The 18,340-nt window shown below is 35.1% G+C and overlaps 1 protein-coding gene across 2 annotated transcripts in view; it reads left to right on the top strand.

Moving 5' to 3' along the window:
* Nucleotides 1-18,340, top strand: part of ARID2 (AT-rich interaction domain 2) — a 169,148-nt gene that overhangs the window by 104,433 nt on the left and 46,375 nt on the right. The window contains exons 8-16 of one of the 2 annotated variants that reach the window (XM_038577417.1): nt 34-284; nt 611-707; nt 799-1,008; nt 1,856-2,023; nt 8,703-8,784; nt 10,678-10,812; nt 11,448-11,644; nt 11,909-14,772; nt 17,185-17,298. In XM_038577417.1, coding sequence (XP_038433345.1) covers nt 34-284; nt 611-707; nt 799-1,008; nt 1,856-2,023; nt 8,703-8,784; nt 10,678-10,812; nt 11,448-11,644; nt 11,909-14,772; nt 17,185-17,298 — 4,118 coding nt within the window. The remainder of the gene's footprint in view (nt 1-33; nt 285-610; nt 708-798; nt 1,009-1,855; nt 2,024-8,702; nt 8,785-10,677; nt 10,813-11,447; nt 11,645-11,908; nt 14,773-17,184; nt 17,299-18,340) is intronic. The other variant, XM_038577418.1, reaches the window with a different exon arrangement.

An 18,340-nucleotide genomic window follows, 5' to 3' on the forward strand; every position in this document is an offset into this window, starting at 1 on the left:
CAATTTAAATAAAATATGTGTTTTCTGTTATAGAAGGTACATCAGGAGAATGGATTTGGGAATCTTTATTTCATCCACCTCGAAAGCTGGGCATTAATGATATTGAAGGACAACGGGTACTTCAGATTGCAGTGATTTTGCGAAATCTTTCCTTTGAGGAGGGCAATGTTAAGCTCTTGGCAGCTAATCGTACCTGTCTTCGTTTCCTGTTACTTTCTGCACATAGTCATTTTATTTCTCTAAGGCAATTAGGCCTTGACACATTAGGAAATATTGCAGCTGAGGTAAGTATGTGATAGTAACTTAAGACAGTTTTGATAGTTAGCAATGATATTTACTTTAAAATTTTAGTATGTAGCATTATTATATTTGCTATACTTACAGGATATGAAATGTAGGCTTACATACAATTTTGCCTAAAGTGGTATAGTTTGACATGCTTTTTTGGAAGAAATATTTGAAGTGATGCTCTAGATTTAGTGATGGCTATTCCCACAGTAATTACCATTTTTAAAACATAGGCAACACTGTTCTATTAATTTTTATTAAATTTGAAGTATACAACACTGAAGAGGGCTACCTCAACAATAGTGTCTTTTCTTTTTTCCAGCTTCTATTGGACCCTGTCGATTTTAAAACTACTCATCTGATGTTTCATACTGTTACAAAATGCCTAATGTCAAGGGATAGATTTTTAAAGATGAGGGGTAAGTGCTTACTTAATTTTCTGTGTATAACATGCACAGATTTCTTATCTGTTAAAAAATAAATTCATGTTTGTGTACATATACTTTTCAGGCATGGAAATTTTGGGAAATCTTTGCAAAGCAGAAGATAATGGTGTTTTGATTTGTGAATATGTCGATCAAGACTCATATAGAGAGATCATTTGTCATCTCACTTTACCTGATGTGCTGCTTGTGATCTCAACACTTGAGGTGCTATATATGCTCACAGAAATGGGAGATGTTGCTTGCACAAAAATTGCAAAAGTAGAAAAGAGCATAGGTAAGACTAAACCAAAGAAATCTTTCTTCCTTTATTGAAGATAAAAGTATTTAATGGGGTGCTGTACTAAATTACAATTGATATTTGGGGTTTACTGTTTATTTTGAGGAGTCCTTACGCATTCAGACACACTTGTTTGTGTTATTCTTCCTTCGTGTTTTAGATTAGCAAGAAGCTCTGTCATTTAGAGACCAGGGTATATGTGGCTATCAATAATTCCTATTCCTTTCTGTATTTCTGTTATTACTTATCAAATTCAACCAAACAACCCCAATAAGACTGCTATCACTCTGAGGAGCAGGTCTTTCTGTTTCAAATGGTCAGCTGCTACTATTAAGAAACTGAAGCTGAGTGAAAAAGTTTCCTTGTGTTTGTAGAAGTTGCTGGTAATGGTACTATTCTTAAATTACTACCTCTTTAGTGGCTTATCAGTTTTAAACACAATTGTGAAAGTAGGTCATGTTAACATTTACTCATTTATTAAAATGATTTCTGTCTTTGATATAAATACTAAACCCAGAGTTAATAGAGATTTGGCTTGAAATTATTCTTGAGAAATTAAGATGTCACTTTCCATATCAATGGTTCCTAAATCTAACTACACATCAGAATCAGTTGGGAAACTTTTCAAAAATAAAGATACCTAATCCCGATCCCAGAGCTACTAAATCAGTCTTCAGAGATTGAGCCTAAAAATCTTTTTTTTTAAAGATTTACAGATAATTCTGATGTACAGTGATTCATAGACTGGCATTTGAGAAGCAGCTATTGTGTATGGCATGTGTTTTTCAGTGATGTCATTGTTTGATAATATCATTAATAACTATTGGTTTTTAATTTATTTTAGATATGTTAGTGTGTTTGGTTTCTATGGATATTCAAATGTTTGGCCCTGACGCACTAGCTGCAGTAAAACTCGTCGAACATCCAAGTTCCAGTCATCAAGTTTTATCTGAAATTAGGCCACAAGCTGTAGAGCAAGTCCAAACCCAGACCCATGTAGCATCTGCCCCAGGTTAGTGTTTTTACATAATGTTTTCAGTATGGTTATGGGTGTATAAGACGTGAATATACAGTACAGGGAGCTGATATTACATAATGGAATAGGCTAAAACAGAACTTAAGTGTGAGCTTCAATTTCTTAGATTCTAGGAGCAGTAGGACCAAAGTGAGCACAAAGGAAGAATAGCATAATAGATTTTTTTTAAAAAGACATTTAGAAGAATGTGAGGGATTAGATATTTACAGTTGTGAGAACAATATGAAGTACCCCAGTGGACTTCTTATTTGTGATTTTGTCATTGGAAGTTGGTATGCCAAGAGTAAGTTAATCATACATAACCTTATAATTCTCCCAGCTGGTATCCAAGTACATAAATATAATACCTCCTAATACCTGAACCAAATCCATAGAATCAGAGCTTTGAATCAGACACACGTGCATGTGTACACACATGACACATTTATAAGCATGTGTACCTGCACTTGTGCACCTTTCTTAGGGTCTCTTGGATAATTCTATTTAACTCAAATGTCTTTAATTACAAATCATAGCTGTCTAATAATGAGCATTCTCTTCAGTCCTTGGACTTCTTTTTCCTGGCTTGTTTTGAATTGTCCTTTTTATATTTTAGCACTGTCCACCTTTTTGGGAGTGCTTTCTCTGCCTTCATTTGTCTTAACAAAACAATCCGTCTTTCACCTCATCTGCTTTCCACCTCCCACCATTCCCAAAATATTTCTCTTCCCTTGTGTTAATGGAGGATACTCTTTTTCTCAGTTGATCTTATTACTTCTCACTTTGCAATTAATATGGAAGCCAGGTAGCATGAATTCTTCAACTTGTTACCCCTTCACTTACAAACTTATTAGCATCTGAACTCATTTTCCTTCAACTTCCCCTTGTCTTCAGAGATGTCAGCTTCTGAATCTGTGCTCTGAATATCAGTCTCATTCCTGTATCTTAAACCTCTTTTTCTTTACCTGCTTTTTCCTTTCAGCCTAAAATACATTTAGATCATCAACTTCTCCCACTACCTTTAATTCAAAAATTTCATTTTTTATCTTTAATTACCACATCCATTTAATCACCAAATCTTGTTGAGTCTTTCTTCCTAAATACCTTGGCTTCTTCAATTGCCAGTGCAGTAATGCCCCAGTTCAGACTTCCATCACATCTCTCAGCTATTTGTTCTCCTCTCATTTAGTCATGGTACCAGTCTCTCCTCTACTCTAACTCATAGTATCACAATTATATACTACTCTATTCACACAAAAAGTATGTAATATATATATCACATATTTTATGGATTTCCACTATGTCCTTCTAAAGTTTATAGTAGAGTTAGTTGTATCATATGTGCATTTAACTTACTTGGTGTCACCTAATAGAATTGGATAAATAATAAAGCAGAAAAAGAATAGATAATTTTGACTACTAACCTACTCAGTAACTTTCACCTGCAGGCAATAGATGTTAAATAGCCAGTCCATTTTGGGGAATCAGCAGTCAAATTAGTAATGTTTTCTCAACCTTGACAAATGAAACAGTTCTTTTTGCCAGTTAACTGGGTCATGGAGGTATATTCCTATCCTCAAAGAAGAAATTGCAGATTAAATTAACTGAGAGCCAGAGAGAAACTTGTTCAGCAAAGCGAGGGACTAATTTGTCAGTGATACACTAAAATATAATGGGCCATTTGAAGAATATTTAAGGGTAATTTTGATGAAAGCTACTGATTTTTGCCTTATCACTGACCGTCCCCCCAACTAAGATTTGGTCCTCATTTGGCAAATGGATGAAATTAAATGTTGAGAATCTGTGACTTGTTCATATATATAGTAATTCGTTGGTAGATATGGGAATAAGCCTCTAAAGACCTAAAATTCACTTTTGAACTGGTGAGCATTTTATTACTTGCTCATCATGAATGATAACTTCTAATTGCTTGATTAGTTATCATTTATAGTTTGACCTCCCACCCTCCCCATTATCTGTTTAATACTACTTACCTTTGGAATGGTCCTCTTCAAAGGTTTTGCTCACTTCCCCTCATTACTATCTATGAAAACTTATATAATCTTTCACCCACTTTTAGTTTGACATCCAAATTTTTTCATTATAATTTAAATAGTAATAAATAATTCTTTTGTGTATATTAAATTAACATTTTAAAATAAAAAATACTTTCTGTATCCAGTGGAATATTGATATTTGCCATCATCCATTTTAAAAGTACATAAACCCTTAATAGCAGAAATTTTATTGTAGCCTCTTTCTCTTTGAACTCATATCCACCACTCTATCAATAATAGCAGCTATTAATGTAGGTATTTTAATTTAACTTTCTCAAAAAAGTTTCTTTTTTTAAAAAGTTAATTTAACTTTTTCTATTTCCTGTTACTCTGTAAAGTTTTAAGTTTTTAAAATTTTATCATTATAAGTTTTAGAATTAAACAGTACATAAAACAACAGTACATGACAAAGTAGTAATTGGAAGTTCATCTCTTTTAATGAGATAGTTCTCTGGAAAATGTTACTCTAGTATTCCCAGAATGAGTATTTTTTTATTTCTAGAGTGAAACTGGGTTCAACATTAATACTATCTCCATTTTTCCTTTTTATAGATTTAATTTGAAAATCTAGTTCACATCAATAAATAGCTAAGGGTAGAACTTAAATTCTTTGAGCTTCAGAATTATCCAAAATTATTAAAACTATATTTAATGATCTTCTGGCAACTTGAGTTCTTTGATTTTATTGAAATAAGAGAATTTGTTGCCTAGTCATTATATTTATTTTTAAATTTTATTGGAAATATGTGAAAAAGATATGAACAAGATATGGCTATAAAATATACTTGCTGACTCTTGCTTAGGTGCACCTTGTTTAACCTGATATAGTCAAGAAGTATTAGCACAGTGGTTCTCAAGCTTTAGGGTGCATCACAATTGGCTGGTGGGTTTAATTTATTTATTCATGATAGACACAGAGAGAGAGACAGAGACACAGGCAGAGGGAGAAGCAGGCTCCATGCAGGGAGCCTGATGCGGGACTCGATCCCGAGTCTCCAAGATCACACCCTGGGCTGAAGACAGGTGCTCAAACCGCTGAGCCACCCAGGCTGCCCTACACACTGATTTCTAGGCTCCATACCCTGAATTTCTGAATCAGGTGGACTAGAGAATTTTAATTTCTAAAAATTTCTCATGAGATGCTGATACTGCAGGTCAGGGGACTCTACTTTGAGGACCACTGGGTTAGGAAAATTGAAATATTGTTCAAGATAGTTTTTGTTTTTTTTTTTTTTTAATTTTTTTTTTTTTTTATTATTTATTTATGATAGTCATACAGAGAGAGAGAGAGAGAGGCAGAGACATAGGCAGAGGGAGAAGCAGGCTCCATGCACCGGGAGCCCAATGTGGGATTCAATCCCGGGTCTCCAGGATTGCGCCCTGGGCCAAAGGCAGGCGCCAAACCGCTGCGCCACCCAGGGATCCCTCAAGATAGTTTTTTGATAAGGTGCTTTTATCACGTGCTTTGAGTACTTTTTTTTGTCAAAACCTTAGACGTGCAGATTTATCCCAGTTATAGAAAATGTCTGACACATAATCTAACTGATAAGGTTAGTATTTATTATCAAAAGTATCAGGCAGCCTGGGTGGCTCAGCGGTTTAGCGCTGCCTTCAGCCCAGGGTGTGATCCTGGAGACCTGGGATCAAGTCCCACGTCAGGCTCCCTGCATGGAGCCTGCTTCTCCCTCTGCCTGTGTCTCTGCCTCTCTCTCTCTCTCTCTCTGTGTTGTCTCTCATGAATAAATAAATAAAATCTTAAAAAAAAAAAAAAAGTATCTTGCTTAATTGGCCTCAGTTTCCATCACTTAGAAGTCCAATTTTATTTTTGTTTCCAAGAAAGTATAGTTAAATAGGTGTTCCCATGACACTTTCCTTACTTCAAAATTCTAAGATAATTTAGCCATAAGTTTATCATCTGAAATAAAATGCCACCACTTTCAGTATTTCTTTAAAAAATTCTCTGTGCTTTACTTCTACAAGATTCTGCCTCAAAAATAATGCCCTTTTTGACAGTAGTTGAAGGATAGAGGAGGGAAGGACATTAAAGAAAATTTGTCATCACTCTAGATCTGAATTTATAAAACACCAAATGGCCAGAATACTCAATATGTCATGCCAAACATTGCTCTTAACTATAATATATAAAACATTCATAAAATGTAGACAGGAAGCCCTACCATAATACCTTGGTTAAAAGAAGCTTTGTGAATTCTAATGATTCTAATTCTCCATTTGGTTTTTACATCATTTATCATCATCATCACATCATAGGTGACAATTATATAGTGCTAACTATGTGCCAAGCATTGTTTTAAGTGACTTATATATAAACTTCTCTAATCCTAATAACTATCTATGAGGTCAGTGTACTATTACTTTTCCCCTTTTTATAAACAGAGGTTAAGTAACTTGCCCATGGTTACACAGCTAGTTAAGTGCTGAAACTCTAGAGCCAGCCACAGAGCCATGCCTTTAACCATAACCTGCATTACTATAAAGGATGGATGAAAGTTAAGACTTTCTGTTCCAAAAATGGGAGAAGAGCAGTTTTAGGAAGGAATATATATAAAAGTTGAGTATCTGGAGAATGATTTCTTTTAAAGATTTTTATTTATTTACTTTAAGGGAGATAGGGAAAGAGATAGAGAAGGGACAGAGGCAGAATGAGAGAGAATCTCAAGCAGACTCCCTACTGAGTATGGAGCCTGTATGAGGGCTCAATCCCATAATCCTGAGATCATGAGCTGAGTTGAAATCAAGAGTCAACTGTTCAACTGGCTGAGCCACCAAGGTGCCCCTGGAAATTGATTCCTTTTAAAATATAAGTCCCTTTGTATCATTTGGAATGTCTTCAGGTATCATTCTGAGCGAATGCTTCTCAGTTTATAGCCACTTTTATAGTAATTCTATGGTTCCAGTTTATATTCTTAATTTAATTGTGGCTGCTTTATTCTTTATGCATTATTTTTAAAACTTATAATTTAAACATAATTTCTTATATTTTACTCAATTGGTTATTAATTGATTCATGAGAATCCAGTCTAAGTAGGGTATATGCTCTAGTAATGTAATTGGTAAAGAAAAAGGAGGAAGATTTCCACATAGGTTCAGGCCCTGCTCGGATATCTTCTGTAATGGTGTCATCAAGTTAGGAAAAGATAAGCTGTGGTTGCACCAGGAAAATAATTTTGGTTGTAATTATTTTGTTCTATTAAGAAATAGCATGTCATAGTATGGTACCTGAAATTTGACAGACCTGGATTCAAATCCAATACCCCTAATAGGTTTTCCAGCTACATACAGCTGTGCCATTTCCATCATGTGTTTCTTTGTAAACTTAATCTCTGAGCTTAATTTTTTTCATTAGCAAAATGGGGATAATTAAATTTATGCCTATAAATAAGATTAAAACAAACAGTATTTTATAAATGTAAGTGGCTTGATACAGAGTAAATGTTCAGTAAGTGGCTGCTTATTAGCTCTTATCCCAATGAAAGCTTGGGGGCTTCATCAAACAAAAGTCAAGATTGCTTTCGATCATTCACAGATTTGACTGTGCTGTAGAGCTGCTTTGATTATTAATTAGAAATTTAGAAATACATTTGTTCTGTTTGAGGGTTCCGAGTTTCGCTAAAATGTTATCTGAAAAATAGTGGGTACATTTTATAAGTTTAAAAACTATAAAATAATGCTGAAGCAGTATAATTTTTCATTTTATAAATATGTAAGATTCATATTTATAAATTACAATATGACTAAGTTAATATAATCACATTTTTCATGTTTTCATTAGTTCCTTTATATACAGCAGAAAACATTTTTCTACAGATCTGTTCAACTTGTTAGAAAATAATAGATGATTTAGTTTATTCATTGGAGTTGAATTGTTTTAAAAGATATCATGAGTAAAATCTCAGAAATTGGTATTGTCTTAAGATAATAGCTAGTACATTTTTTACCCAGCCATCTTCCCTCTCTTAGGACAAAAGGTATACTTCAAAACTATTATTACAACTGATTTTTTCCCCCAGAATAATAATAATATAAAAATCCTTTCTTGAATATAGGACTTTAAATTAGTTCAGACTTTTTGTTCACCTTTTTCCAAAAGCGTCATATATGCTGCTTGCAGAGTTAGTCTTCTAAATTCAGAAGTGAAGTGATTATTTCTGATACTCTCTGCTTCTATAACTATACTGCTTCTTATTTACTGGTATGTTCAGCTGTGTGACCTTGGGCTAGTTATTTTAATCACTTTGAGTCTGTTTCCTTATGTGTACCCATCTCACAGGAGAATTAAAATAATATATGTATTTAACTCAGTGTCTGACCCATGGGAAAAACAGAGTTTATATTAGCTATATAATCCATATTATTGTTATTATTTGAATGATTGTAAAGTTAAAAAAGGAGTTTATATAAAGCATCTAAGACACTGCCTGGTATGATATGTGCTCCATTATAATAAGTTTCTTTCTCAAATTTGTATATTTTCATTATGTTTATACCCTTTTAAAAAGATACTCGTTGTGAATATTGTTTCAGTATCCATGAACTAAACATGGCATATAGTGACTAAGTTTTTACAAATGATGTAGCTAATGTATTTTTTTCTTTAGCTTCCAGAGCAGTTGTAGCACAGCATGTTGCTCCACCTCCAGGAATAGTGGAAATAGATAGTGAGAAGTTTGCTTGTCAGTGGTAAGTGGTTTATTTCTATTAAGGCTTTATCCTTGGGAAGAATAAAGCAAAAAAGAAAAGGAAATGTATTTCAACAGTCATCCAGAATGTTTTATTCTGTATTTCTTTTTAGTCAGAGTAGAATATCATTTATCCAAAGAAAGGACAATGTAAAATCATTTCACCTGCATTTTAGAATAATTTGAAAGAAAAACATCAGAATCTTCACAATTAAAATAATCTTTGACTAGAATATCATTAAATTGCACCACTTCTTTTCAGAGTAAAATTTGTGTTAAAATGTTATCTCTGTCTTTGTGAAAAATAAGATTTGTCAGATTGTAGGATTTTTATTTCTTAAATTAATGTTTCATTAAAACTGAACTGGGCTGTCTTTAAGAAAGTAAAACCAGGTTTTGTTGTTAAATATCTCTTCTTTTTCATCACAAGCAATACTTCCTGTTCATTGATAGTTAATTTTTCCTCTTTGGTCATAGTAAGGGGAAATGAATCAAATGATACAATAGTTAGTGGGTTTACGTGGAAATAAACAACTTGAAAATTATATTTTATCTGAGAAGACTGAATAATCCTGTATCAGCCACTTTCTGAAAAAAATATAGACTTGGCTAGATTTCATTTTCTCATGGATAATTGCTTCCACATAGTTTATAAATTCCAACTTAAAATTCTTTAGATTTACAGGTTGAATATAAAAGATCACTTTCTGATGATCTATTACTTAAAAATTTCCTTTCTTTGATCCCTTCTCTCCCATTCTTTAACATTTTTTGTCTCCCATTCCATGTTCCTGTCATTCTGTGTTCCATATTTTTGGTGCTTTCATATCTTTGTTCCTGTGGCAGTTTTCTCTAGACTTTTCCACTTTGCTTAAAATCAGGTTTATAGTTTTAAATATCCCTAATTATTTGCTTTTTTCCTCCACCTCCTATATTTTTGCCCCTTATACTTGATGAATCTCTTCCAGTAATACTTGGAAATGTTTATCTTCTACACTAAAACCAAAAAAAAAAAAGTTTTTATGTCTAGTCCTTTTGAAAACTCAGTACTCAAAGAATTATGAACACTGGAAAAAGTATCTACTACACGCACAGTAAAATGTGTGTGTGTTAGGAATAGATTTGGTCTTCTAAATCACATTTGTACATTTCTGCTAGTTCTAGTGTGGAAGGGGGAGAGAACTGTTTTAAGTATTATTTGATTCAGTTTATATAAACAACTATAATAAGTCCTAGAAAAGAATCCTGTGAAGATAATTTGACCTTCAGTTCTAACTTATGTGTGGATGGAAAAGACAAATTGAAGTTTGAATTAATTTTGTGATGCATTAGTAATAGAAGTTTCTGAAATTGGGGAATGGGAGTGTGAGACATGGGAGAAGTAGGATTGTCTTAAAGAGTAGTCAAAAGCTTGGGTAAGTTTTTTTCTTAAGGAATTTGATCCAAGAGAGAGCAAAAGTTTAATTTTAGTTCAGTTTTTCCTCCATTTTCTACATCGCCAATGGAAATAGCTCATTATTGGGAATTTCTGTTATATTTTAATTATCGCAAGACAGGAAATTGAGTAGGTATTGACTAAATAAAATTTATTTGTTGTAGAATATTTTTTTGCCAACAGACCAACCCTATTCTCACTGAGATGTGAACATAGTTTTTATATTTGTTGTTAATGATTTTTATACTAAAATAAATATGATTAAATAATTAATCTCCTTTTAGTTTCATCAGGCTAAAACCTAGCATGCATTTTTGCTAATAACATGAGATAGTCAAATTTGATTGACAGGCATAAATATTACCTTATGATACATTGCCTTCAAGTAGTTTTACTATATTTAAATATGAACTCTACTGTAATATATTGCGTAATGCCATTTATTTTTCTCCTTTTTAGGCTAAATGCTCATTTTGAAGTAAATCCAGACTGTTCTGTCTCTCGAGCAGAGATGTATTCTGAGTACCTCTCAACGTGCAGTAAATTAGCTCGTGGTGGAATCCTAACTTCAACTGGATTTTATAAATGTCTTAGGTAGGATGTTTAGTTATTAACTTTAAACAAAGTTAATTTGAATCACCTAGAATATCTCTTGCTCTTTGGGGAAAATACCAACTATCTATCTACTTTTAAATATTTCTACTACTTGAAATTTCATATAGGCTATGTTGTAATAAGATGGAAATTTAAATACAAGGAGATTTTTGGAAATCAAACCTCATGTTTGTGTTTAAACATTATGAGGCTTATCAAAGAAAGAGAAGGGAAAAACTTCTTTCTACCCACTGAAATATGTTAGAGACATGACTTTTGCCCTTTTTATCTTGAATAATAGTCTACAACTAATACTCTTATCTTCAAATATCAAGGCTTTTGATATTTTGCAAAAGTTCATAAAATAGACATTGCCTAGATGCAGCTTCTTTGTTCATTAGATATGGTATAGAATTATTTAAAACCCAACAATGTTAATAATGATTTTAAAAATTGGGAAATTGATCTTTTATATTTTTTCTTTGCTTCCCACCCTTACAGAATAGATCTATATGAATCATACTGGTTCGTATTAGTAGCAGTAACTATCCTGCTACTGTTCATGTAAACATTGTTTGAAATGTTTTTTGCTCGTTTGCTAGTTTATAAAACTAAGTTATGTGTGTACTTTACAGAACGGTCTTTCCAAATCATACAGTGAAGAGAGTGGAGGATTCCAGTAGCAACGGGCAGGCACATATTCATGTAGTAGGAGTAAAAAGGAGGGCTATACCACTTCCCATTCAGATGTACTATCAGCAGCAACCAGTTTCTACTCCTGTTGTTCGTGTTGATTCTGTTCCTGATGTATCTCCAAGTCCTTCACCTGCAGGTATTAATTTTTGAGTTTTTAAGTATTACTAACTTAACAAACAAAATGAAACAGTATATTATATAAATTTAAAATGAATAATTTTTCCTTGTTTTTCCAGTTGCATTTTGCTTATTCTGTTACTTTTATCATATTCATATGATGCAGAGGTGTTAAATGTTAATTTCTTAAAAGGATTTTTCTTTTGTATTAAGTAAAGCAATGCCTACATTCAGCTTTTCAGTCCTTTCCTTATGAATTTTGACCTTTCCCTCATATTTTCAGGAATCCCTCATGGACCACAAACTGTAGGAAACCATTTTCAGAGGACTTCTGTTACCAACCAGTCTTCAAATTTGACTGCAACACAAATGTCTTTTCCAGTACAAGGTGTTCATACTGTGGCACAGACTGTTTCCAGAATTCCACCAAATCCTGCAGTTCATACCCACCAGCAGCAAAATGCTCCAGTGACTGTCATTCAAAATAAAGCTCCAATTCCTTGTGAAGTTGTTAAGGCTACAGTAATCCAGAATTCTATATCCCAGACAGCAGTTCCTGTTAGCATTGCTGTGGGAGGTGGAGCTGCTCAGAGTTCTGTGGTTCAGAATCACAGTACAGGGCCACAACCTGTTACGGTTGTAAATTCCCAGACATTGCTTCATCATCCATCTGTAATTCCACAACAGTCTCCATTACACACAGTGGTACCAGGACAGATACCTTCCGGCACTCCTGTTACAGTAATTCAACAAGCTGTCCCACAGAGTCATATATTTGGCAGAGTACAGAACATACCAGCATGTACTTCTTCAGTATCACAGGGTCAACAGTTAATCACCACATCACCCCAACCTGTGCAAACTTCATCTCAACAGACGTCAGCTGGTAGCCAGCCGCAAGACACTGTTATCATAGCACCTTCACAGTATGTAACAACTTCTGCATCCAATATTGTCTCAGCAACTTCAGTACAGAATTTTCAGGTAGCTACGGGACAAATGGTTACCATTGCTGGTGTCCCAAGTCCACAACCCTCAAGGGTAGGGTTTCAGAACATTGCACCAAAACCTCTCCCTTCTCAGCAAGTTTCATCAACAGTGGTACAACAGCCCATTCAACAACCACAGCAGCCAACCCAACAGAGTGTAGTGATTGTAAGCCAGCCAGCTCAACAAGGTCAGACTTATGCACCAGCCATTCACCAAATTGTTCTTGCTAATCCAGCAGCTCTTCCAGCTGGTCAGACAGTTCAGTTAACTGGGCAACCAAACATAACTCCATCTTCCTCACCATCACCTGTCCCAGCTACTAATAACCAAGTTCCTACTGCCATGTCATCATCTTCCACCCCTCAATCACAGGGACCACCTCCTACCGTCAGTCAGATGCTATCTGTGAAAAGGCAGCAACAGCAGCAGCATTCACCAGCACCCTCACCGCAACAGGTACAAGTACAGGTTCAGCAGCCCCAACAAGTACAGATGCAAGTTCAGCCACAGCAAGCGAATGCAGGCGTTGGTCAGCCTGCTTCTGGTGAGTCAAGTCTGATAAAACAGTTGCTGCTTCCAAAGCGTGGCCCTTCGACACCGGGTGGTAAGCTAATTCTCCCAGCTCCACAGATTCCTCCCCCTAATAACGCGAGAGCTCCCAGCCCTCAGGTGGTATACCAGGTGGCCAATAACCAAGCAGCAGGTTTTGGAGTGCAGGGGCAGTCTTCAGCTCAGCAGCTGTTGGTTGGGCAGCAAAATGTTCAGTTGGTACAAAGTGCAATGCCACCCACAGGCGGAGTGCAAACTGTACCTATCTCGAACTTACAAATATTACCAGGCCCACTGATTTCAAACAGCCCAGCAACCATTTTCCAAGGGACTTCTGGCAACCAGGTAACCATAACAGTTGTGCCAAATACAAGTTTTGCAACTGCAACTGTGAGTCAGGGAAATGCAACTCAGCTCATTGCTCCAGCAGGAATTACCATGAGTGGGACACAGGCAGGAGTTGGACTTCAGGTGCAAACGCTTCCAGCCACTCAGACATCTCCAGCTGGACAATCATCCTGTACTACTGCTACTCCCCCATTCAAAGGTGATAAGATAATTTGCCAAAAGGAGGAGGAAGCAAAAGAAGCAACAGGTTTACATGTTCACGAACGTAAAATTGAAGTAATGGAGAACCCGTCCTGCCGGCGAGGAACCACGAACACCAGCAATGGGGATACAAAGGAAAATGAAATGCAGGTGGGAAGTCTTTTAAATGGGAGAAAGTACAGTGACTCAAGTCTACCTCCTTCAAACTCAGGGAAAATTCAAAGTGAGGCTAATCAGTGCTCACTAATCAGTAATGGGCCATCGTTAGAATTAGGTGAGAATGGAACATCTGGAAAACAGAACTTGGAACAAATGGACATGCCGGATATCAAAAGTGATTTGAAAAAACCTCTAGTTAATGGAATCTGTGATTTTGATAAGGGAGATGGTTCTCATTTAAGCAAAAACATTCCAAATCACAAAACTTCCAATCATGTAGGAAACGGTGAGATATCTCCAGTGGAACCACAAGGGACTCTAGATGCCACTCAGCAAGATACTGCCAAAGGTGATCAACTAGAAAGAATTTCTAATGGACCTATATTAACTTTGGGTGGTTCACCATCTGTGAGCAGTATACAAGAGGCTCAAAATGTGGTAACACAGCAGTTTAGTGGTACTGACTTGCCTAATGGACCTCTAGCTTCAAGTTTGAATTCAGATGTGCCTCAGCAACGCCCAAGTGTAGTTGTCTCACCACATTCTACAACCTCTGTTATACAGGGGCATCAAATCATAGCAGTTCCCCACTCAGGATCAAGAGTGTCCCATTCTCCTGCCCTATCATCTGACGTTCGGTCTACAAATGGCACAGCAGAATGCAAAACTGTAAAGAGGCCAGCAGAGGATAATGATAGGGAAACAGTCACAGGAATTCCAAATAAAGTAGGAGTTAGAATTGTTACAATCAGTGACCCCAACAATGCTGGCTGCAGTGCAACAATGGTTGCCGTGCCAGCAGGAGCAGATCCAAGCACGGTAGCTAAAGTAGCAATAGAAAGTGCTGTTCAGCAAAAGCAGCAGCATCCACCAACATACGTACAGAATGTGGTCCCACAGGTAAGTCATTCTGCTGTCAACGTTTCTCTTAAAAATTTTCCTACTTGTACATAGGATTTTAGGAGAATGTGCACTCTTGTTCTGTGTGTCATCCTGAAGAGTTAATTGTATTAACAGATGGTTTAAAGAATCTTTTTGAACTTAAGGATGTGGTTTAAGACTCTTGAATTTTGTTATAGACCCAAATTAGTAATTTTGTAGACCCAGGATAGAGGAGCACTTGCTAATCACTTGCTAATCTGACATCTTCTGGAGAGTTTTTTAAATGTAAGTTAGTCTCCTTTGGGGGGGAAAAAAAAGTTTCCTTTGGTTGGGGGGGATATACTAAAAGCATTTCAAAAGGGAGATTCTGTATTTGATTTTGACATGGGTATGTTTTTGTGGCTCTTTTCACCGTTCTTTTGTAAAAAAAAAAAAAAAAAAAGATGGATCCCTAAGTTTATCAAGTGTTTTCTTATTATTTTTATATATTGACTTAGTTGCCTTTATTCTTTAAAAAGTATTATAATTTCAATTTCTTTCAGCTATACTGATATTCTTGCTTTTGTGTTTCTTACTCCTTTGCCCTACTATCATGTTTCTGCCATCACCTCTTTAATAATCTACCGTCCAATCACTGTTGTACCATTAAGTAAAAAAAGTATTTTCTAGAATCAGTTCTACTGAATTGAATTTACAGTTCGTTCTCCCTGTAAAAATTTTAAGATCAATCTTGTGTGCTGTTTCCACTGAAACTAAGGGTTTGCTTAACAGTTGTCTTTCACCTAATTTCCTGGATTACTTTTTCTTCATTCTCTTTCCTAAGTACTATATAGCCAGAACCTTCTGTGACTATTACCAACTCTACCAGCACTCCTCTGACATGAGTTTCTTCTGTCTGCTCTTGGTGTTTACAGCAGATCTATGGTGGCCATTGTTGGCATTAATACCAAATCTGGGGATGGGGGTGCAGCAAAATGAAAGAACAGAACATCAGAACAGTTCGTCCACTGATGTGCATCCTTTTTCATATGAGTAGATAAAACTGGACATTGCTGTCGGGGAGCATAATGAGATTTTAATTCATATGTTAATTACTATATAGCTTAGATTTATTTTTATTGCAAGGTACCTAAATAGGTTGAGAATTTAGTTGATGTATACATGGCAATATTTAATACTAAGTTTTAGCGAAAAATACTATACTCAAACTGCTACAAGTTGAGTTTTTCATTTATTAATAAACACACTAAAATTTTTTTAATAGTGCAGTGGCTGGCATATAATAAGCATTCAGTAAGTTGGATTTTCATAGTTTTTCCTACATTTATAATTTCCCAATTCATCTTGATTATGTTCCTGACTCTGTTTTTTCCTCTCAGATTCCCTCATAATCCTAAATAGTTATAATAGACTAAGCCAAATGAGAGAAAAACTCCATTACTGTGAAATTAGGAATCCCCATTTTTTTGTGTGTCCTTAATCTTCCAGTGTGATTATATTCAATAACTCTATGAGGTAAAAATTGTTATTACCGTTTTAGAGATGAGGCTCCAAGATGCAAAATAACTTCTCCAAGATCATCAACAAATGTGAAGTGGTTCCAAGATTGAACCACTTGGGTGTGTGTGAAACAAAAATTCATCCTCTTAACCCATTTCTCCACTGTTTTAAAAGATTTCCTTGAAAAGTTCTAGAAAGCCCTTTATTATATAACATACTGATTATTTGAATTATTATATTACAGAATGTAATATTAAATTACAATTTTAGGACATTAATGCTAAAACTTTTTCTTAACACACTGGACAAAATATGCATCTAATTCAAGCCATAAAATCACTACATTTTATTCCTAACCTGAAAAATGGGTTTTTCTGTATATTCTCCCAAGGAATATAGTCTATTTAAAATAGCTACATTCTTCATTTTTAAAATAAGTATTTGATTGGCACGTAGAAATTTAAAACTTTGCAAGGAAAAGGAAATAGCATGCACAGTATCTAGGAGAGTAAGAATTAAAAATCGAGGTTCGTATGTGTGACACTTAGCTTGGTGATTGCTACATAGTTAGGTACTCACTCAGTAATATAGTACATACAGTACTATATAGTATAGTATATAGTAATAGCAGTACTGCTGTATTTTACCTTCATATATATGAGAATAAAGTGCCATAAAGGCTAAAAAAGATGAACTGTTCAAGATGGGATCATAAATTTCCTTTGAAAGGTCAGCTGTTGGGCCTTTTTAAGAGCCTGCTAATAGAAAATCATTTCCATTGTTACCCAGATTCTTTAAATTTCTTTTATGTAGACCTTGGTTTAACACCATTTTATTCACTATTTGAATTGGTACCTTAAAAGGGTAGAGGAAATAGAGGATTTTAAATGTGAATTTTCAGCCAAACCTTGTTATTTCCGCCATTTCAAGGGTTCTGGCGATATTAAGGAGGCACCTGAACCCCAAGAAGGGACTTTGAGACTTGCAGAATGTTCAGGGCTGGAAAGACTGCAGGGAAATGTCCCTGCTGAGAATGGCCAACAGGTAATCCTTCCTAATACCATTGTTACTTCGTGTTTCTTTTTCCAATTTTATTCCCTGTAACTCCCATTAATCACCTATATTAATTTCATTATCTAAAAAATAGCAACCAAAAAAGAGAAAGATATGTGAAAGTAATTGATATAACCATAGATTTTGTGTTTAAGATTTAGCTGGATAGTTCATAGAAATACAAAATAAATTGTACCTGTTTCAAGGCAGATTTCTTTATTTGTAGCTGCTTATTTTTAATCTTGTATTTGCGAGTTATAGGATAACTATTTCTGAAAGCACTACCCTCTTCCACTATTCATGAATTGGTATCTTCTAGGGGCATCAAACCAGATTAATATATAAAAAATAAAAATGAGGGGCACCTGGGTGGCTCAGTCAGCTAAGCCTCTGCCTTTGGCTTGGGTCATGATCCCAAGGTCCTGGGATCAAGCCTCACATCTGCCTCCCTGTTTGGTGGAGAGTCTGCTGTTCCATCTCTCCCTGCTTATGGTTACTCTCTCTCTGTCAGATAATAAATAAAAATCTTGAAAAAAAATAAAAATGAATAAAAAAGAAAAATAATTATATTTACTGAAAGACTTGCCTTTTTCAGGAGCGTGTAAAAACATATTGAACACAACTATAACTGTTAATCCCGTGATCTGAAGACATTCTGAATTCTTGTCCCTAAAAATAGTTTACTTAAGGATGTATTTAAGGTGTTTCATATATGCCTTCTCCTCAGTTCCGTGTCCTTCACTTAGGAATCATTGCTGATATGGTTTTGTGTGACACTGCATTTTAGTGTCTCTCTGGTCCCTTCCTTTCTTTGATGAAGAGCTTGAAATTACTCAGCCCATCAGAAAGCAGCTCTGTAGCCTCAAGGGGGCAGCATTTAGTCATAGCCAAAAATCATTTTAGCAAGAGCCACAGGAATTATCATTTCAGTATTTTCTTAAGAGTACTACTGCTTAGTTTTGTAGAGTAGTAGCACATTGTAAAAATAAAAACTAAGAAGCATTACTACTAAACATAATTTTTTTGTTTGCAT

This window comes from Canis lupus, chromosome 27, assembly GCF_011100685.1.
Source record: "Canis lupus familiaris isolate Mischka breed German Shepherd chromosome 27, alternate assembly UU_Cfam_GSD_1.0, whole genome shotgun sequence".
In the NCBI taxonomy this organism is placed as follows: Eukaryota; Metazoa; Chordata; class Mammalia; order Carnivora; family Canidae; genus Canis; species Canis lupus.